The following is a 22,543-nucleotide window of genomic DNA, read 5'->3' as shown; positions in this document are numbered from 1 at the left end:
AGATAGATATTACATTGGGCAAAAACTACTCTAAAACATTAGACTTGCACAGTCAAGCACACAAAAGTTAGGAAACGCCAGAATTAAGGCTGCCCAATTTCCTAAGTTTTTAAAAGCACAAACTAAAAAAAACAGAAATTCCATTCCATCAGTCACATTGACACCCAGATAGGGTGTCACCAAGGCTGGAAATTTTAGATTCACAGCACAGACCTCTATCACTTGAGCTCACTGAGTAACTTGTATAAGTAGGGGCATAGCGAGCAGATCGAGGGACGTGATCGTTCCCCTCTATTCGACATTGGTGAGGCCTCATCTGGAGTACTGTGTCCAGTTTTGGGCCCCACACTTCAAGAAGGATGTGGATAAATTGGAGAGAGTCCAGCGAAGGGCAACAAAAATGATTAGGGGACTGGAACACATGAGTTATGAGGAGAGGCTGAGGGAGCTGGGATTGTTTAGCCTGCAGAAGAGAAGAATGAGGGGGGATTTGATAGCTGCTTTCAACTACCTGAAAGGGGGTTCCAAAGAGGATGGCTCTAGACTGTTCTCAATGGTAGCAGATGACAGAACGAGGAGTAATGGTCTCAAGTTGCAGTGGGGGAGGTTTAGATTGGATATTAGGAAAAACTTTTTCACTAAGAGGGTGGTGAAACACTGGAATGCGTTACCTAGGGAGGTGGTAGAATCTCCTTCCTTAGAGGTTTTTAAGGTCAGGCTTGACAAAGCCCTGGCTGGGATGATTTAACTGGGAATTGGTCCTGCTTTGAGCAGGGGGTTGGACTAGATGACCTTCTGGGGTCCCTTCCAACCCTGATATTCTATGATTCTATGATTCTAGTAGCAGCAGTAGGCTGTTATCCTCTTTGTGGACCAGCCACTACAGGTAAGACACAAACTTTGCTATGGGGATTCACAGCTATTTGCTGGAGAACAAAGCAATGTTGATATGCAGGAATCTTGGGTTCAGTTCGGGAGTTGGGCGTGGGTGAATATGCTGTAGTGCTTTTAAAACTTCCATCAAAACTTCCATCCCCAACGAATGGCGTTAGGGTTGTAAAGCACTGTTCACACAGGCACTTGTGATGAACAAAACTTTTGTCTTTTGGGGTGTGTGTTTTTTTTAACACCTCTGAATAACTGAAGTTTTGTCTTTCACTTGCCAGTGTAGACAAAGCCTTAGAGGCTAGACCTTTATAGGGGTTCCCAGAACTGTCAGCCACTCTGTTACCCCACTCAGCCTAGGAAGTGAGAACTTTGCTGTTCAGATAGTTTATTCAGACAGTTAAAGTTTGGCAAATTATAAGCAACTGAAAACAGGGCCTTATAATGGAACTTTTTAGGCACCCTTAACCATAGGTTCACTGCCTATAAATGACATATTGTGAGACTTGAAATAAAATCATGAGAATTGGCAGCACTATACCATCTTTAATGGATTTGTTCTACAGAGTGTGTAGGGTGTTTGAGTATTCAATTATTTGTATATGAGATCTCTCTTTTCCATCTCCCTCTCTCAAGCCCTGGTCAAACGGTGCTGAATTTACAAAAAAATGCTTAATTGACATACAGTCTGTGCTGTGGTGGCTGCTCACCTATTTGGTAGCTATTGGTGAATCTTCAGATACAAAAATGGAGAGTTTGCATTTCAGAAGAAGCCCAGCATGGATGGTTCCAAGCACAGCGAAGTGCTTCAGTTTTGCCAGGTTAAAAACAATGGATGCCTCCTGGAAATGTTTGATAGACATTTGATTTGGCTAAATCTGCTTATTTGTATCTTTATTTTCCTTCCAGTTTTTTACTACATGCAAACAAGGAGCCTGAGTACCCTGCTGACTCTGCGGCCAGTCGGACTTTTAGCAGCCCCACCGTGGTTCTGAGGCTAACCTCGGCAAAGCTGTGAGCTGCACAAGGAGAGTGGTTTTCAGTTGTGGTGGCCACAGCTGGAAAGCCGCAGTATGGTGCACGCTGTCATACTTGCAGCCCCCTAGTGTCCCTGTTGTAGCCTAAGGGGGACTCCTGGACTCCCTACCCCTACCGCTAGGCTGCTAAGGTGGCCTCAGAGGGGTCAGCCTGCCTCATGAAAAGGCTTTTCACTTTTAGTCAGGTAAAAGGACACTCCAAAGTGCACCCTGTCCGGGCCTGAGGAGCTGTGTGGGTGGGGACGGGAGGCTCCGCCCCTTGCCCAGGGCCACGGCACCTCCCAGCGCAGCCTTGTACGCGGGAAATAAGAACTGACAGATCCTGCGCGGAGTCAGACGCAGGGTTGCTGGCATCGGGCCACAAAATGGAGGCCAGGTTGTGACTACAATCCCCAGCATGCTCTGCGATAGGGGTTCCCGCCATCCTTGATTCCCCGCCCCCCGCGGCCGCTCCCAGAGCCCAGCCGCCAGCGGCCATCTTGGTGCGGAGACTTCATTTCCCAGGTGGCGGCGCGCAGCGGGGAGGCGGTGGCCTCCGCCATCTTGCAGTTCCCTCCCTCAGTGCGGCTGGATTGAATGAGCCCGCCGCTTGCTTGTCCCGCGAAGCAAGAGCCATGTCGGGCACCCCAAGCCGCGCCGCCCCCGGCGGGACCCCGCTCTCCCCCGCCCGCATCTCCCGGCTGCAGGAGAAGGAGGATCTGCGGCAGCTCAATGACCGCCTGGCCGTCTACATCGACCGGGTGCGGGCGCTGGAGCTGGAGAACGACCGGTTACTGCTGAAGATCTCCGAGAAGGAGGAGGTCACCACCCGGGAGGTAGCGTGGGGAGCGGGACGTGGGGGCCGCCGGGACCCGCCCGCCCTCCTGGAGCCCGGCTGGCGGGGGCTTACCGGAGTGAGGGGCCGGGGGTCTCTGATCTGTCATCCCGCTGGACTGGGGTGGCCCGCCGGGGACACTGGGCGCTGGGGGGTGGTCTCGAAAGAGGGATACGAGAGAGAGATTGCGCCAGTTCTGGGCGCCGCTTGCCTCAGTGGGGGGTAGGCTGCACCCAGCCTGTGGGGGTCTCGCCTAGCGGGCATCGCGGGGGACGGGGGGTGGGTTGTGGCGGGGCTGCCCGGAGGGGTCTCGCCTAGCGGGGCATCGCGGGGGGGGGGCTGTGGCGGGGCTGCCCGGAGGGGTCTCGCCTAGCGCGGCATCGCGGGGGACGGGGGGTGGGTTGTGGCGGGGCTGCCCGGAGGGGTCTCGCCTAGCGGGGCATCGCGGGGGGGGGGCTGTGGCGGGGCTGCCCGGAGGGGTCTCGCCTAGCGCGGCATCGCGGGGGGTGGGTTGTGGCGGGGCTGCCCGGAGGGGTCTCGCCTAGCGCGGCATCGCGGGGGACGGGGGGTGGGTTGTGGCGGGGCTGCCCGGAGGGGTCTCGCCTAGCGGGGCATCGCGGGGGATGGGGGGGGGCTGTGGCGGGGCTGCCCGGAGGGGTCTCGCCTAGCGGGGCATCGCGGGGGACGGGGGGTGGGTTGTGGCGGGGCTGCCCGGAGGGGTCTCGCCTAGCGGGGCATCGCGGGGGATGGGGGGGGGCTGTGGCGGGGCTGCCCGGAGGGGTCTCGCCTAGCGGGGCATCGCGGGGGACGGGGGGTGGGTTGTGGCGGGGCTGCCCGGAGGGGTCTCGCCTAGCGGGGCATCGCGGGGGGGGGGCTGTGGCGGGGCTGCCCGGAGGGGTCTCGCCTAGCGGGGCATCGCGGGGGATGGGGGGGGGCTGTGGCGGGGCTGCCCGGAGGGGTCTCGCCTAGCGGGGCATCGCGGGGGGGTGGGTTGTGGCGGGGCTGCCCGGAGGGGTCTCGCCTAGCGGGGCATCGCGGGGGGGTGGGTTGTGGCGGGGCTGCCCGGAGGGGTCTCGCCTAGCGGGGCATCGCGGGGGGGGGCTGTGGCGGGGCTGCCCGGAGGGGTCTCGCCTAGCGGGGCATCGCGGGGGACGGGGGGTGGGTTGTGGCGGGGCTGCCCGGAGGGGTCTCGCCTAGCGCGGCATCGCGGGGGACGGGGGGTGGGTTGTGGCGGGGCTGCCCGGAGGGGTCTCGCCTAGCGCGGCATCGCGGGGGACGGGGGGGGGCTGTGGCGGGAGTGGCTGTTGTGGGGAGGCTGTGGCAGGACTGTGTATTGCCTGGTACCCGAGCTTTACATGTTGCATTTGTTTGGTGGAGTTGATCAACAAGCAAGAGGGAATGAACTTTCTGAAGTCTTTCAAATACCTTTAAATTGTAGTAATAGAGATTTGGGCTTTAGTTATGCGATGGTCATATTTGTGATCTCAATAGGGAAGATCTTTGTTAACAGAATGGGAGCTGTGTTAGTCTGTATAAGCAAAAACTATGAGGAGTCCTTGTGGCACCTTAGAGACTAATACATTTATTTGAGCATAAGCTTTTGTGGGCTAAAACCCACTTGTTTTTGTTAACAGAAGTGTCTCTAAAACTACTTATGGGAGGTGATCAGATACAAGGGTCGTAGGTGTGACTGTAAGAACCTAGCTAGATCAGTGAATAGTTGCAAAGTACTCTGTAATGTATAACTAGTGAGACAGGGTCGGGCCAGATGGCTATAGGAGAGTAGTTTTTTTTTTTAAGCAAAAAAGGTATTTTTTTATTTGCATAACACACTTACACATTGCATATGCTGTTTTGTTTTGTAACACAGCAACCAATTACAGTTGTTTTCTCATTAGCTTCAGGGGAGGGAAGTGTTCAAGCTTGCCTGGGCCCAGAGAAGGGGTCTTCCACCCTTCCGAGTTACCTGGTAGTCCAGAGCGAGGGGGCTTCATCGACTCTCAAGGTCTGCCACCCCCTCGAGTTACCTGGTGTCACGCCCGAGTGTCACCAACAATTCCCTCCTCTGAAAGCACCCAACGAAAGGGGCAGGCTATGGGGTAGACAACCGGGGGGGGGGGCACGTGAACCCAGGTGTGAAAGGACCCCTCTAAGGTGGTGGTGTCTGCAGCAGCTGGGGCTGGGGTCCCTTACTCTCTCCCCCAATCAAAGGCTCAAAACAAAGGGAGCCGGACGGGGACACCAAGCAGAGAACTTCGGACAGCGCCCACCGCTCCTCAAAAGCATCAAGGGAGTTGGTGGACTCCGTCCGGATACGTGAACGGACTGAGGATCAGAAAACGGCCCCACAGTCACAGGAAACTCCATCGGCCAACCTCCTCTCTCTGGTTTTATAGATGGCCATTTTAGCCAGGACCAGGAGGAGGTTAACTAGGAGATCCTGCGATTTTGTGAGGCCACGGATGGGGAGTGCATAAATAAAAAGGTTTGGGCAAAAATGCAACCAAAAACGTAATAAAAGATTTGTGAGGAGCCAGAACAGAGACTGCAGCCTGGCACGCTCCAAATATACGTGTGCCAGGGTTTCCCTCACACCACAAAAGGGACAAGTATCTGGGATGGGGGTGAAATGTGCCAAGTATGTACCCGTGCTCACAGCTCCGTGAAGGAGCCGCCAACTGATGTCTCCGACGGGCCTCGGAACCAAGGTGGAATATAGGCTGGCCCACGGGGGCTGCTCACCCTCCAAAGGTGGCAGAAGGTCTTGCCACTTTGTGTTGGGGCGGGACACTAGGGTGAGGGCGCGAAGGGTGTGGAGCACGAGCATGTATAGATGTTTCCTTGGCGTAGTTTGGAGGCATACCGGCTGCAGTTCATGCAGCCGGCTCGCCATAAAGGGGTGGGGGGGTCGATTGGGTCTACGGGGCAGGGGTCCAATTAAAAGGTCCGGCGGGCCTGGGGTAGAGGGTGGGTGGGGCGTGCCCTCGAGCAGGACCCAATCGAGGTAAGCTGTAGCAGTGGGCGGCAATGCGGCCTTCACCTCCTGAAGTACGCGCCAGGGGGTACGAGGTCTGGAGAGCCCCATGCGCCGAGCGAGCGTCGGGATCCAGCCAGCCTCCCCGGTCGTAGTCCAGGAGGTCTCCGACTCTCGTGACTTCTGCCAGGATCAAGCTCTGGCGCACCGAGCGGGACTCCACCACCTGCACATGGAGCTGGGGTTGTGTAGCAGGGTCTCTGTGAGGAGATCTACCCCCTCGGTGGCCGCCACGGACCTGGTGGTTAAAAACAATTTCCAAGTCCGAAGCAGGTCCTGGTAGAAGACTGGCAGCCCGGAGAGGTCTTGCGGAAGACAGAGATAAAAGAGCTGCTGGTCATATCGGAGCCCTCAGATGCGGCGCAGGATGGCGTGCGCCAGTATGTTCCACGCCGAACTGCCTGCACCATGAAGGAGCCTCCGTAGGGCCTGGAGGCGGAAGACGCAGACCTGAGTGTGCAGACACTTCAGGCCCTGTCCTCCTTCCTTCAGGGGTAGATGAAGAACCCCTACAGGGGCCCAGTGCGTTCCTGACCAAAAGAACCCCAGAATCGATGTCTGGAGGCTGGTCAGGAAACCTGAGGCCGGGACCAGGGTGTTCAGCCAGTACCAGAGCATGGACAGGACTGGTTGATTAAGCACCAGCTCTCTCCCTCGGAGGGAGAGACATCGGAGTAGTCCCGTCCATTTCCGGAGCCGCTCTATCACCCCGCCCTCTAAGTTTTCCCAGTTCTCTGGCGGAGAGGGATGCATGGCAGAAAGGTAAACGCCAAGGTAGAGCAGCGGACCCGCGCTCCATCGGATGCTCTGAAGCCTGGGTGGGAGGGAGCTCACCTGCTGCCAGTCTCCTACCGCCGAGACAGAGCTCTTGACCCAGTTGACCCGGGCGGAGGAGGCTGCCGAATAGATGGCCAAGTCGCCCGGGTCCTGGACCATGAGGAGCACATCATCAGCGTACACAGACAGGACCAGCCGCAGCTCCGGCTCCCGCAGCACCAACCCTGTCAACCTCCTGCGGAGAAGACAGAGGAAGGGCTCAATCGCCAGAGCATACAGCTGGCCCGAGAGGGGGCACTCCTGCCGTACTACTCGCCCGAAGTTGACCGGTTCAGTCAGGGTCCAGTTGAGCTTAACCAGACGCTCTGCAGAAGCGTACATCACCCGGAGAAAACCCACAAACTGGGGTCCGAAGCCAAACGCCTGCAGAGTGCTCAGGAGGTACCCGTGGTCCACCCTATCGAAAGCCTTCTCCTGATCTAGGGACAGGAGGGCGAATGACAGACAGTCTCTACACCCGAGTTCCAAAAGGTCCTGAACCAGTAGTAGGTTATCAAAGATACTGCGGTCCAGGACGGTGTAGGTCTGATCTGGGTGGATCATGTCCGCCAGCACAGACCCTAGCCACAGCGAGATTGCTTTCTCTACGATTTTGTAGTCTGTGCTGAGGAGCGAGACGGGACGCCAATTTTGTAAATCGCGGCGGTCCCCCTTCTACAGCAGTAAGGCGAGCATAGCTCGCCTGCACAAAAGAGGGAGGACCCCGCTCTGCAGAGACTCAGCCCAGATGATGACTAGATCTGGGCCGAGGACGTCCCAAAACACGCGGTAGAACTCCACGGTCAGCCCGTCCGTGCCTGGAGACTTATTAGTGGGCATATGACAGAGGGCTTCCGAGAACTCGGCCAGAGTGAGAGGCAACTCTAGTCGGTCTTGGTCGCTCGCGCTGACCGTAGGGAGCTCCTCCCAGAGCACTCTGCAAACGCCAGGGTTGGTCAGATCCGGGGAGAAAAGACTTGCGTAGAAGGCTCGGGCCCTCCCACGCATCTCCACCGGTTCCGTGAGGGGGGTGCCGTCTTCTGCCAGGAGGCAGGTGATGTGTTTCTTGGCCCCCCTCGTTTTCTCCAGGGCATAGAAGAAGTGGGAGCCACGATCCATCTCCCGAAGGAGGCGGATGCGGGATCGAACAAAGGCGCCCCAGGCCCGACGGGCTTCTCCTGGCACACTCCGCAGAGGAGTGGGTCCTCGGGGCTGGCGGCCAGACGTCTCTCCAGCTCTAAGACCTCCCGTTCCAACTGCTCTATTGCTGCATTTCTCTGTCGGCTGGTGCCCCGGGTGTAGTCGCGGCAGAAAACCCTGGTGCACACCTTCCCCAGGTCCCACCACCGCCGCGCCGAGGGAAAAGCACGCCGCTGCCCTCGCCAGGCCAGCCAGAATTCCAGGAAGGACTCCACGAAGCCCTCATCCTCCAACAGGCTGTTGTTAAAATGCCAATAGGCCGGCCCTGGCCTCTCTGCACAGAGGGAGGCTGTCACGGTGGCTAGATGATGGTCAGAAAATGGGGCCAGCCGAATGCTGGAGGTGTGGGCTCGTGAGAGATGGAAGCGTGATAAATAAATGCGGTCCAACCAGGAGTGGCTCGACCGATGGGCTTCCACCCGGACAAAGGTGAATGTGGAAGTGTCATCAGGGTGGTGATCGTGCCAGATGTCCACTAGGGAGTGATGTTCAACTATCTCCCGGAGGGTGTCCCCGGCACCCGGGCTCCGCTCGGTCCCCAAGCAGTCCTGTTCCTTGAGGGTGGTATTAAAGTCTCCTCCCAGGACCAGGCACTCGTGAGAATCTAAGGCGCCGAGGAAGGCGGACACCTGCTGATAGAATCATAGCCGCTCTGGGCCCGATGTCGGGGCATAGACGTTAACGAGGTTAACCACGAGCCCCTCCATACCGACCTGGAGATGCAGCAGGCGACCCGGCATGGCCTCGGCGACCCCTAGCACCTCGGGCCGTAGGTTGGGGGAGAATAGGGTCGCCACTCCAGCCTGTCGAACCGTGGCATGGCTAAAGTAGACCCTGTCCCCCCCACTCCAGCTGTCAACTGTCTTCGGTGGTCAGATCCGTATGGGTCTCCTGCAGGAAAACCGCAGGTCCCAGGTGCTCTCCTTCCTTCGGGAGGGAGGGTACTCTGTGGAGAGCCATCCTACAGCCCTGGGTATTCAACGTTGCGATGGTAAGAGGTGTCATGGGGAGGGTTGGGGGGCTTCTCACTGGCAGGGATGCTCGCATCTCCCAGTGGGCTGCACAGCAGTCCGTGACCCGTCCCGTAGGTGAGTAATTGTTCACGGAAGACGCGGACCCGCCAGTGGGCCGCGGAATCCTGCTTCCCCATCCCTTTACCTTCCCCCATGAGGGCCCTTGTGGCCCGGAGGATTTGAGAAAAGTCACCCCCTCGCTGGAGAGCAAGTTGTACCTTGTTGCAGGAGCCACGGACATCCTGTAAAAACTTCCGCAGCTCTCCTCGCAGCTCATGGGGGGTGGGGTTACAGTTTCCCGGTTATTCCCCAACGGGGCCATTGGGGCAGCCCTGTGGTCCACTAAAACGGACAAGCAGGGTGCGGACCCCCGATGGGGTGACTGATGGGCTGGAGCTCCTAGGCCCGCCTCAAGCTCTGGGGCGATAGGGGGCAGTGGAGGGAAAGTAGCAGCTCCTAATGGGTCAGGATAGGAGAACACAAAGGCCGCTCCCTGGGGGTCATCAGTTGGGAAAGGGAAGGAGACAGCCCCGGGGGCAGCAATGACACTGCAGGAGGTAAATTGGATAGGGGCAGGAGCAGAGGCGAGGTTCTGGGTTTTGGGAGGCAAGCAGCTGGATGCTGGCGCCTCCCGATCATGCTCAAGGGTTAAGGGGGTGGGGAGGGAGCTCTCAGTGACGCTGGGCGCGCGCTCTGTGGTACATTTAGTGGCCACAGCATCAGGAGGTGGATTATCTTCTGTAGGGCCCCCGCCCGGGAAGGAAGTCGATTGCGCTGCACCAACGGGGGGTGCCCCTGGTGACTCGTGTCCTGGCCGCGTGGCACCGGCTGTCACCTGAGCAGGCTCGGTGGTCGTCAGCGGGGTGCCAACAGCGGCTGGGTTGGTGGAGCAGTCCAGGGGCTCCTCGGAAGTGGGAGCGGAAGCAGCAGTTAAGGGGAGGGAGCATGGGGAAAAGAGGGGTGGAGTCAGGTCACCCAGATCGAGATTTACTGGCAAAAGGTTGTCCTCCCCCTGGGCGACCGGGGTCAGATCTAAGGCCTCGATCTCCTCGAACATGGAGGAGAGGACACTTTCTGCTGCCCCGGGGTTCTCCCCGCCGGCACCTGCCACGACAGTTGCCTTGGGTTTCACGGGGGCTTCGGGTAGTGTCAGGACAGAAGGGGCTTCCTCAAGGGTCTCGGAGGGGAGGGTCGTCGGGCCCCGATATTATGTATATGTAAATGATAGCAGTTATGAAATCTATGAAAAGGTGGTACAGGCTGAGGCCCATGCCCGAGCCGGAGCACAGGTTGCCTATACTGCCCCTGAGAGTGATTGGTTACAAACCTTGTTTTCAGGCTGGGGTTTGTAGTTTTGGCTTGGTGGTTTATTTAGCCTGTTATTGAAACTTCTCTTTCCTGTATTGCTTGTATTAATGGTATTATGCTGTGCAGTATCATGTGTCAGGAGCCCTTTTGCAAAAGTTAATAAGTCATTCTCTTCAGGGCTTTCACAAAGTGCTTATGCAAAGTCCTATTGTAAAGAAATAAGTAGCCCAAGTGAGAAAACTCAGAGCCAAGGCTGTTGAGTGCTCTCAAAGGAGGGAGTAGTTGTTGGGGACACTGGGCATGGCCACTAGGTAACTAGAGGGGATGGAAGACCACGAGTGTCGATGAAGCCCCCTCGCACTAGGCCCAGGTGTCCTTGGCCCCGGCGCCCCCGCCTGGAGGCACTCGCAGCAGTTATGCATAGTAGGCCCAACTGTCCTTGGCGGCCTCCCCCCTGCCTGGAGGCACTTGCAGCAGTTATGCTGAGGATCTGCAACGATATGTTGCAGAGTCAGACTGCCTGAAACTAAACAAGGCCAAACAGGGCAGATATGGAAGAACAATGCTGAATAAAGCAGCTTTATGTATGGTTTAACAGATGGTACAGAGAACAAGGGAACTATCTGGTAACTGGATTGGCTGGCTATATGGATACTTAGGGCAGCTTGCTATTGGATAAGTATGCTGAAGAAAGGATGTATAAAAGCCTGTGTAACTTCCTGCTCTGTGTGCAGGATTTGAGATTCTATTCTCCCTGTAGCTTGTTTGCAGCTGCTTTTCTGCTTCTCCACCCCTTTGTGATTATTGGGTGACGCACACCAGGTAACGAACCCCTGCTGTTGTTCGCCTCTGGCACTGGGTGCCAGCAACAATTTGAAAACTCAGTCTGCTGAATATTATCCTGTTGAAATGGGTGTAACAACATTACATGTTTCAGAGTAGCAGCCGTTTTAGTATGTATTCGCAAAAAGAAAAGGAGGACTTGTGGCACCTTAGAGACTAATCAATTTATTTGAGCATAAGCTTTCGTGAGCTACAGCTCACTTCATCGGATGCATGTGTAATTATGAGATTTTGTTGTATGATTGTTACTGAAATGTTATGATTCTGAGTAGTACCCATAAGCCATTTCCTCAGAGACAAAGATGCACTAGCACACCAGTGAAGTGCTAAAGTGCCATTACCTGCTTAATCAGAGATTTTCCATCAGGGGAGTTGTAAACAGGAAATTTACAATTCGTCTGGAGGACAGTTTGGTGCTTGCATATGCCATGGAACTGCGTGCCCATGTGACCCAGCAAGGATTTTTCCAGTACACAAGGTTTGGAGAATAAGAAGGGGGAGGAAAACACCTCTAGCTACCTCTCCTTCTCTACACCTTATATCGCTCTTCAGGCATTCACTGATGTTATGAGCAGAACACTGAACTACTTATTCCTAGCATATGCGCAACTTCCCTCAGGTGGCACATGACCAGGATTCATCACTGAATTTGGACTGCTGATTGGATCATTACCTTCCTGGGCTGTGTACTGATAAGGAGTGCAATGTACTCAGCTGGGAGTGACTTTGCATGCTGGTGGCTGTGAGTGAGCAGTATCTGGAGGGGTTCGCTGTTCCCTAGCAAAGCAGCGTAAAAGGCATCCCAGGCTGAAGAGCTAAGGGGACTCTGCAGTTCCGGTTGCGGCCTGGGGAATGTTGCAGCAAGAGATCAAAGAATATGTGGTTCTACCTCCTGCAGTGCACACAGAAACCACTACAATCTCCCTGTGCATTGGCAAGCTAACCATCATTCTCATTATATATAAACCACGTGATGGACAGTGGCCTCGGCCAGCTCTGCAAATTGCACAGTATCTTGCTGTATTTGTGGGTGACTTCAATAGTCACCACACAATGGGGCTATGCAAACAACATTGCAGGTGAAGAACAGACCAACTGGGTGTTGGCAAAGGGTATGCTCCTCCTTTGTGATTCTAAACAGCACATCACTTTCCATTCCACAGGGTGGGTCAGAGGATACTTTACTGACCTGAGGTTCATCTCTAAAGATGATACAGGGGCACACATGCCTGCATTGTGGATTGTCCTTAATGACTTTCCGAACAGCCAGCACAGACCAGTACTGACCCGTATTGGCATCCTAATCCCAGTTCTCTACTCAAAACCAGCATTGTGCTAGAACTTCAAAAAAGCAGACTGTACCACATTCACAATGACTGCGGACAATACAGTCTCCTACGTTCTCTCCTCTCCCACCCTCCAATGCCAAAGACTTTTGACTGTTTTGCTGCACTCCTAATCTCAGTCACAAAGAACATCCCCTGGGAGACAGGTCACCATATGTTCCTTGCTGGGCTGCAGAGAGCCAGGAGCTCCTCCACAAATATGATGTGTAGGGACCCAGAAATTGGCAAAGCCCTCCTGGTGTCGCTGCATGCAGCAAGGCAGAAATGGTGGTTTGAATGTGTAGAAGGTCTAAACTTCACACACTGGAGCAGACACACTTGTAACCTGCTGAGACAGTTGCGGGCTACAAATACCACACATGCCACCACGCTGCAGGTGAAAATCATAGAATCATAGAATATCAGGGTTGGAAGGGACCCCAGAAGGTCATCTAGTCCAACCCCCTGCTCGAAGCAGGACCAATTTCCAGTTAAATCATCCCAGCCAGGGCTTTGTCAAGCCTGACCTTAAAAACCTCTAAGGAAGGAGATTCTACCACCTCCCTAGGTAACGCATTCCAGTGTTTCACCACCCTCTTAGTGAAAACGTTTTTCCTAATATCCAATCTAAACCTCCCCCATTGCAACTTGAGACCATTACTCCTTGTTCTGTCATCTGCTACCACTGAGAACAGTCTGGATCCATCCTCTTTGGAACCCCCTTTCAGATAGTTGAAAGCAGCTATCAAATCCCCCCTCATTCTTCTCTTCTGCAGGCTAAACAATTCCAGCTCCCTCAGCCTCTCCTCATAACTCATGTGTTCCAGTCCCCTAATCATTTTTGTTGCCCTTCGCTGGACTCTCTCCAATTTATCCACATCCTTCTTGAAGTGTGGGGCCCAAAACTGGACACAGTACTCCAGATGAGGCCTCACCAATGTTGAATAGAGGGGAACGATCACGTCCCTCGATCTGCTCGCTATGCCCCTACTTATACATCCCAAAATGCCATTGGCCTTCTTGGCAACAAGGGCACACTGCTGACTCATATCCAGCTTCTCGTCCACTGTCACCCCTAGGTCCTTTTCGGCAGAACTGCTGCCTAGCCATTCGGTCCCTAGTCTGTAGCTGTGCATTGGGTTCTTCCGTCCTAAGTGCAGGACCCTGCACTTATCCTTATTGAACCTCATCAGATTCCTTTTGGCCCAATCTTCCAATTTGTCTAGGTCCTTCTGTATCCTATCCCTCCCCTCCAGCGTATCTACCACTCCTCTCAGTTTAGTATCATCCGCAAATTTGCTGAGTGCAATCCACACCATCGTCCAGATCATTTATGAAGATATTGAATAAAACCGGCCCCAGGACCGACCCTTGGGGCACTCCACTTGATACCGGCTGCCAACTAGACATGGAGCCATTGATCACTACCCGTTGAGCCCGACAATCTAGCCAGCTTTCTACCCACCTTATAGTGCATTCATCCAGCCCATACTTCCTTAACTTGCTGACAAGAATACTGTGGGAGACCGTGTCAAAAGCTTTGCTAAAGTCAAGAAACAATACATCCACTGCTTTCCCTTCATCCACAGAACCAGTAATCTCATCATAAAAGGCGATTAGATTAGTCAGGCATGACCTTCCCTTGGTGAATCCATGCTGGCTGTTCCTGATCACTTTCCTCTCATGCAAGTGCTTCAGGATTGATTCTTTGAGGACCTGCTCCATGATTTTTCCAGGGACTGAGGTGAGGCTGACTGGCCTGTAGTTCCCAGGATCCTCCTTCTTCCCTTTTTTAAAGATTGGCACTACATTAGCCTTTTTCCAGTCATCCGGGACTTCTCCGGTTCGCCACGAGTTTTCAAAGATAATGGCCAATGGCTCTGCAATCACAGCCGCCAATTCCTTCAGCACTCTCGGCTGCAACTCGTCCGGCCCCATGGACTTGTGCACGTCCAGCTTTTCTAAATAGTCCCTAACCACCTCTATCTCCACAGAGGGCTGGCCATCTCTTCCCCATTTTGTGATGCCCAGCGCAGCAGTCTGGGAGCTGACCTTGTTAGTGAAGACAGAGGCAAAAAAAGCATTGAGTACATTAGCTTTTTCCACATCCTCTGTCACTAGGTTGCCTCCCTCATTCAGTAAGGGGCCCACACATTCCTTGGCTTTCTTCTTGTTGCCAACATACCTGAAGAAACCCTTCTTGTTACTCTTGACATCTCTGGCTAGCTGCAGCTCCAGGTGCGATTTGGCCCTCCTGATAACATTCCTACATGCCCGAGCAATATTTTTATACTCTTCCCTGGTCATATGTCCAACCTTCCACTTCTTGTAAGCTTCTTTTTTATGTTTAAGATCCCCTAGGATTTCACCATTAAGCCAAGCTGGTCGCCTGCCATATTTACTATTCTTTCGACTCATTGGGATGGTTTGTCCCTGTAACCTCAACAGGGATTCCTTGAAATACAGCCAGCTCTCCTGGACTCCTTTCCCTTCAAGTTAGTCCCCCAGGGGATCCTGGCCATCCGTTCCCTGAGGGAGTCGAAGTCTGCTTTCCTGAAGTCCAGGGTCTGTATCCTGCTGCTTACCTTTCTTCCCTGCGTCAGGATCCTGAACTCAACCAACTCATGGTCACTGCCTCCCAGATTCCCATCCACTTTTGCTTCCCCCACTAATTCTACCCGGTTTGTGAGCAGCAGGTCAAGAAAAGCGCCCCCCCAGTTGGCTCCTCTAGCACTTGCGCCAGGAAATTGTCCCCTACGCTTTCCAAAAACTTCCTGGATTGTCTATGCACCGCTGTATTGCTCTCCCAGCAGATATCAGGAAAATTAAAGTCACCCATGAGAATCAGGGCATGCGATCTAGTAGCTTCCGTGAGCTGCCGGAAGAAAGCCTCATCCCCCTCATCCCCCTGGTCCGGTGGTCTATAGCAGACTCCCACCACTACATCACTCTTGTTGCACACACTTCTAAACTTAATCCAGAGACACTCAGGTTTTTCTGCAGTTTCGTACCGGAGCTCTGAGCAGTCATACTGCTCCCTTACATACAGTGCTACTTCAGTGCTAAAATACATACATACAGTGCTAAAATCGGTGCTATCGCTGCTAAACTTTTGTGGCTGTCAAAACAATTAGTGGACAAACAGTACCACAGCATCAGCTTGGGCAGGTGATGTCCATATGTATTCGTGTCCCAAAGAACCATTCACAGGTGAGGAGATTGATGCAGCCACTGTAGCCACAAAATTGGGAAAAGCAGCAGGAAAAGATGTCTGTTCTGAGTTCCTATATAATCTGGGTCTGCTGGTATGGAAATGTATGAAGCAGATTTTCACCAACATCCTGTAGACTGGTGAAATCCCTGGTGTGTGGTGAGAAACCACTGTCATTGCACTTCTAAAGCCTGGAAAACCTGCAGATCACCCTTCTAGTTACAGGCTAATCTCCCTTTTGAGCACAAAGTGATGGAGTGTATGATTCTGAACCGAATGGGGCCCACTGTGGATGCCAGCCACCTCAAGAAAGAAGCCTCTAAAGTGAAGACTTGCATCAACATGATTCAGAAGTTAACTGGAACCAGCTGGGAATCAACAGGCCTGGTGCTACAAACTTTGGCCTTGGCCATGGTGTATTTAGTTGCAGAGTACTGTGCATTTTTGTGGACAAGAAGATGCTATAACGAACTTGTCCAATTCAGCTGTCTTTACACATGTGAATCATCATGGGAACTTTTAAAATCAACACTTCTATTATGGGTTTCTGTATTAGCTGAAGTTTGTGTTTTGCTATCTGTCAAGATATAGCCATAGCATGAGAACGTAAATGTGCTGAAGACTGCCTAGACCTCTCTATCTGGGTAGCTATGGATAACATACCCCAATAATGCCTGAAATCACAAAAACAGTTATGGACCACATGTGACTTCTTCATGTCTCTGGATCCAGCCAGGGAATGGGAAAGTGTGTGGGCATCATCTACTGACACAGTAATCCCAGGATACAAAATATATAGGAATGACAGAGTAGATCATGAAAGCATAGAGTCAAACTATCACAGAATCCAGATATGGATAGAAAATACATGCTTGAATAAGACTGTAACAGTAGGAATATACTACTGAAGACCTGACCAGGATGGTGATTGTGAAATGCTCCAGGAAATTAGTGGCTATAAAAATAGAAAACGCAATTGAAATCCCCCATTATTGGTATCCCCATATTGACTGGGTACATGTCACATCAGGAAGGGATGCAGAGACAAAATTTCTAGACACCATAAATGACTGTTGCTTGGAACAGCTAGTCCCAGAACCGACAAGGGGAAGAGGCAATTCTTTATTTAGTCCTAAGTGATGCAGAGAATCCTGATCCAACGGGTGAATGTAACTGAATCACTCGGTAATAGCGACCATAATAGAATTAGTTGTAAAATCCATGTGTGTGGGAAATTACCACAGTAGCATTTAACTTCAGAAAGAGGAACTACACAAAAATGAGGAAGCTAGTTAAAAGGAACACTCATAAAAATGCCTGCAAGCTGCATGGAAACTTCTTAACACCATAATAGAGGCTCAAATGAAACACATGTCCCAAATTTAAAAACCTAGCAAAAGGACCCAAAAGGTGCCACCATGACTAATCAAAGTAAAAGAAGCAGAGGCAAAAAGACATCTTTTTTTAAAACCTGGAAGTTAAATCCTACTCAATTTTTTTTTTTTAATTTAAAGTCAGAAGAGACTATCAGTACTGCCACCAGGGGTTTTTCCTGCAACCATGACAGCCTCCTGGGCAGAGATGGGGGGGGGCAAAGCAGCGGCCCTCCCTGCAGCAACCAGGGGCTCTGGTGGCAGCAGGCTTCATTCCCTCCTCACCCCCCCTTCCCCCCCGCAGCTTCGGGCTGTGGGCTCCAGCCCCCTGGAATGGTGGAACTCCAGGTTTCAGCCCTCTCTGCGTGTGCCGCCAGCCTCCCCCCCCCTCCAGCTGTGGAGCTCCCGCTCTGGGCTTCAGGAGGACTGGCGTTACTGGGTGCTGTCATCAAGAGGCAAGGAGTGGGGTGAGCCTGGGGTTTGAGGCTGCAGAAGGGAGTTGGGGCAGTGGTGGTGGTGGTGGGCAATGGGGAGCCTTGGGGACCAGAGGCGATGGGTGGTGGGCCAGGGGAGGCAGCAGGGACCAGGGGCACCAAAATAGAACTTTAAATTTTTATTATTGAGTCTACCAAAAAACCCCACTGATTTGGACATGTATATGTGCATATTAATTTGCTTTTCCTAAAGTTAATCAAGCGTATTAGGAAAATGTCTGTCCACCAGCAAAAATTGGTGGCTGCACTCTGAGACCACCAAAAATTTTGTGAGAACCTGACCTCCTGCACATGACAGGCCACAGAACCTCACCCACGCATTACTGTAATAGACCCCAACCTCTGGCTGAGTTACTGAAGTTCTCAAATCATGGTTTAAAGACATCAGGTTACAGCGAATTCACTACTTATATTAGTTTAAACGTGCAAGTGACCTGTGTCCCATGCTGCAGAGGATGGCAGAGAATCTGGGGTTTTCTGCCTATCTGATCTGGGGAAAATTCTTTCCCAACTCCAAATATGGCGATCAGTTAAATCCCGAGCATGTGAGGAAAATAGAAAGGAGCATAAACTTTGGCAAGTCAAGTGTAAAAGTATAATTAGGTAGGCCAAAAGAGAATTTGAAGAGTAGCTAGCAAAAGATTCAAACCTACAGCAAAAAAAAATTAGTACATCTGAAGCAGGAAGCCTACCGAACAATCAGTGGGGCCACTTGACTTTCAAGGTGCTAAAGGAGCAATGAAGGAAGACAAGGCTGTTGGGGAGAATCTAAAATTCTTTGCATTGGTCTTCAGAGTAGAGAATGTGAGAGAGTTTCATAGCAGAGCCATTCTTTTTAAGGGTAGGCTCTTTAGGACCAGGCTGAGGTGTCAATACAGGAGATTTTTGAAACAAATTGATAAAATAAACAGTAATAAATCACCAGGATCAGATGGTATTCACCCAAGCGTTCTGAAGGAACTCAAATATGAAATTGGGTAACTACTAAGTGTGGTATATAACCTATCAGTTAAATCAACTTCTGTACCAGAAGACTGGAGCATAGCTAATAAGACACCAGTTTTTTAAAAAGGCTTCAGAGGTGATCCTGGCAATTACAGGCTGGTAAGCCAAACTTTAGTACCAGGAAAATTAGTAGAAACTATGGTAAAGAACAGAATTCAGACACCTAGATTAATACAGTTTACTGGAGAAATGTCAACATGGCTTTGGTAAGGTATGATTTACCTTTACAAATCTATGATGATTCTTTGAAGGGGGTCAACAATCATGTAGACAAGGGTGATCCAGTAGATATAGTGTACTTGGACTTGCAGAAAGCCTTTGAGAAGGTCCCTCACCAAAGGCTCTTAAGGAAAGTAAGCAGTCATGGTAAAAGAGGGGAAGATCCTCTGATGGATCAGCAACTAGTTAAGACAGGAAACAAAGGAGAGGAATAAATGGTCAGTTTTCAGAATGGAGAGAGGTTTAATATAAACATAACTGATCTGGAAAGGGGGTAAACTGAAGTGGCAAAATTTGCAGACAGTGAAATCCAAAGCAGACTGTGAAGAGTTACTAAGGGATCTCACAAAACTGGGTGAGTGGACAAGAAAATGGCAGATAAAATTCAATGTTGATAAATGCAAAGTAATACACATTTAAAAGCATACATATGATGATGGTGTCTATATTAGCTGTTACCACTCAAAGAGATCTTGAAGTTCTTGTGGATAATTCTCTGAAAACACCTGTCGTGTTGTCAAAAAAGCTAAATAATACTAGGAAAGCAATAGATAAAAAGAGAGAAAATATCATCATGCTGCTATATAAATCCATGGGATGCCCACACCTTGAATACTGCATGCGATTCTTGTTACCCTATTTCAAAAAAGATATACAGTAGAACCTCAGAGTTATGGACACTGCGGGAATGGAGGTTGTCCATAACTCTGAACAAAACGCAGCTCTGGCTCCAGCAGTTCACACTCTGGGCCAGGTTTCAGAGGCAACTAAACAGCTTCCTTGCAGGCAGCTTCTTTCCCTGGCCTGGGCAAGGTTGTTTCCCTCCTGGCTGGGAGGGGTGGTGGTGAAAACAGCACGTCACCCTCCCGGTGGTGTGGGGGTGAAAACAGCACCCATGGCTTACAAGAAAGTAGTGCATACCCCAGTGCTGCTCTTGCTCTGGTTGCCTTGGGCTGGCAGTGGGGGCTCACAGCTTTGTCTGCAAATCTCAGCAACCTCCTAGCTGTAAGTGAGCGCCCCGTGCATGGAGGTGGAGGTAGGGTGGGGATAGGCAGCCCAGATGTGCTTATCTTTAAGGTGCAATACAAGCACAGTATGGTATTTGCTGTTTTTCTGTCTGCGCTCCTGCCTGATTGGTTACTTCTGGTTTCACATGGTGTCTGGTTAACCGGTCGGTCATTAACTCATGTTCATATTTTTGAGGTTCTGTTAGAATTGGAAAAGGTACAAAGAAGGGCAACAAAGATGACTCAGGCTATAGAACAGCTTCCATATGAGGACAGATTAAAAAGAATCATAGAATATCAGGGTTGGAAGGGACCTCAGGAGGTCATCTAGTTCAACCCCCTGCTCAAAAGCAGGACCAATCCCCAATTAAATCATCCCAGCCAGGGCTCTGTCAAGCCTGACCTTAAAAACTTCTAAGGAAGGAGATTCCACCACCTCCCTAGGCAACGCATTTCAGTGTTTCACCACCCTCCTAGTGAAAAAGTTTTTCCTAATATCCAACCTAAACCTCCCCCACTGCAATTTGAGACCACTACTCCTTGTCCTGTCATCTTCCACCACTGAGAATAGTCTAGAACCATCCTCTCTGGAACCACCTCTCAGGTAGTTGAAAGCGGCTTTCAAATCCCCCCCCATTCTTCTCTTCTGCAGACTAAACAATCCCAGTTCCCTCAGCCTCTCCTCATAAGTCATGTGTTCCAGACCCCTAATCATTTTTGTTGCCCTTCACTGGACTCTTTCCAATTTATCCACATCCTTCTTGTAGTGTGGGGCCCAAAACTGGACACAGTACTCCAGATGAGGCCTCACCAATGTTGAATAGAGGGGGACGATCACGTCCCTCGATCTGCTCGCTATGCCCCTACTTATACATGCCATTGGCCTTCTTGGCAACAAGGGCACACTGCTGACTCATATCCAGCTTCTCGTCCACTGTCACCCCTAGGTCCTTTTCGGCAGAACTGCTGCCTAGCCATTCGGTCCCTAGTCTGTAGCTGTGCATTGGGTTCTTCCATCCTAAGTGCAGGACCCTGCACTTATCCTTATTGAACCTCATCAGATTTCTTTTGGCCCAATCCTCCAATTTGTCTAGGTCCCTCTGTATCCTATCCCTGCCCTCCAGCATATCTACCACTCCTCCCAGTTTAGTATCATCCGCAAATTTGCTGAGAGTGCAATCCACACCATCGTCCAGATCATTTATGAAGATATTGAACAAAACCGGTCCCAGGACCGACCCCTGGGGCACTCCACTTGACACCGGCTGCCAACTAGACATGGAGCCATTGATCACTACCCATTGAGCCCGACAATCTAGCCAACTTTCTACCCACCTTATAGTGCATTCATCCAGCCCGAACTTCTTTAACTTGCTGACAAGAATACTGTGGGAGACCATGTCAAAAGCTTTGCTAAAGTCAAGAAACAATACATCCACTGCTTTCCCTTCATCCACAAAACCAGTAATCTCATCATAGAAGGCGATTAGATTAGTCAGGCATGACCTTCCTTTGGTGAATCCATGCTGACTGTTCCTGATCACTTTCCTCTCATGCAAGTGCTTCAGGATTGATTCTTTGAGGACCTGCTCCATGATTTTTCCAGGGACTGAGGTGAGGCTGACTGGCCTGTAGTTCCCAGGATCCTCCTTCTTCCCTTTTTTAAAGATTGGCACTACATTAGCCTTTTTCCAGTCATCCGGGACTTCCCCCGTTCGCCACGAGTTTTCAAAGATAAAGACTGGGACTGGTCAGCTTGGAAAAGAGATGACTAAGGGGGGAATATAATAGAGATCTATAAAATCATGAATGTTGTGGAGAAAATGAATAGGGAAGTGTTATTTACTTCTTCCCATAACACAAGAACTAGGGATCAGCCAATGAAATTAATGTGGAGCAAGTTTAAAACAAAGGGAAGTTCTATTTCACACAATACACAGTCAACCCTTGGAACTCGTCAGTGAATGTTTTGAAGTCCACAACTATATAACAGGGTTCAAAAAGAATTAGGTAAGCTTGTGGAGAATAGGTCCATCAATGGCTACTAGCCAAGATGGTTAGGGCCCCACACTCTGGGTGTCCCTAGTTTGTGACTGCCAGAAGTTGGGAGTGGACAACAGGGGATGGATCACTTGATAATTTGCCTGTTCTGTTCATTCCCTCTGAAGCACCTGGCGTTGGCTACTGTTGGAAGACAGGATATTGGGCTAGATGGACCATTGGTCTGATCCAGTATTGCTGTTATGTCCCAAACAGGTACATTTTTACTGATGTGACAAACTTCCCTCCCAGTTTCAACTTGCCATGCAGACTTCGGACCACGTTGAACCACATCCAAACAAACCATGGAAGATGCAGCTACTTGATGCACAAGTGGAAAATCAGAGTCGTCTTCATGGAACTGTGGGGAGAACGTGGAAACCATTGAACACATCATAATGCAGATTCAAAGATGAACTGAATGATGTCCACTATGTTATAGAGGAGGCCTTGAAATGGCTTATGGACCTACAACTGCATCTATAGAATGTTGTTCTGCAGATGCCATATGTGAGAGAGAGGGACTGTTAACTTGTCTGTGCAGTCACTGGAAGTGCACCGTGTCCTTGTTCCCATACCTAAAATGTGTGTTCCTCCTCACTTGATCTTCAAAGTTAATAAAAACTGATTTCTGATAACACATTTAAGCTATAAATTACCAATCCTGGTGAATGAGAGAAGCTTTCAAGCCACACAAAGCTCATCTTCAGGTCTGGGAAAGGTACTCCCAGCTTCACAGCAAAATGCAAGGTGGAACAGATTGTTTAGCATAAGTAGTTAGCGCACATTGTAATTGACCATTCAAGATGGAACAATTATTTAGTATATATAATTTTCTCACCCACCATGTCTCTCTAACACAGTGGTTCTCAAACTTTTGCATTGGTGACCCCTTTCACACAGCAAACCTGAGTGCGAC

General features: G+C 51.3%; 1 protein-coding gene across 1 annotated transcript in view; it reads left to right on the top strand.

Moving 5' to 3' along the window:
- Positions 1-2,457: 2,457 nt before the first annotated feature.
- Positions 2,458-22,543, top strand: part of LMNB2 (lamin B2) — a 108,310-nt gene continuing 88,224 nt past the window's right edge. The window contains exon 1 of the mRNA XM_084614783.1: positions 2,458-2,737. Within this exon, the coding sequence (XP_084470909.1) occupies positions 2,537-2,737 (201 nt within the window). The 5' untranslated portion in view covers positions 2,458-2,536. The remainder of the gene's footprint in view (positions 2,738-22,543) is intronic.

The sequence above is a fragment of the Lepidochelys olivacea genome (assembly GCF_965140295.1).
Source record: "Lepidochelys olivacea isolate rLepOli2 genome assembly, chromosome: 25".
Lineage (NCBI taxonomy): Eukaryota > Metazoa > Chordata > Testudines > Cheloniidae > Lepidochelys > Lepidochelys olivacea.
This window is presented reverse-complemented; position numbering and strand designations above follow the sequence as displayed.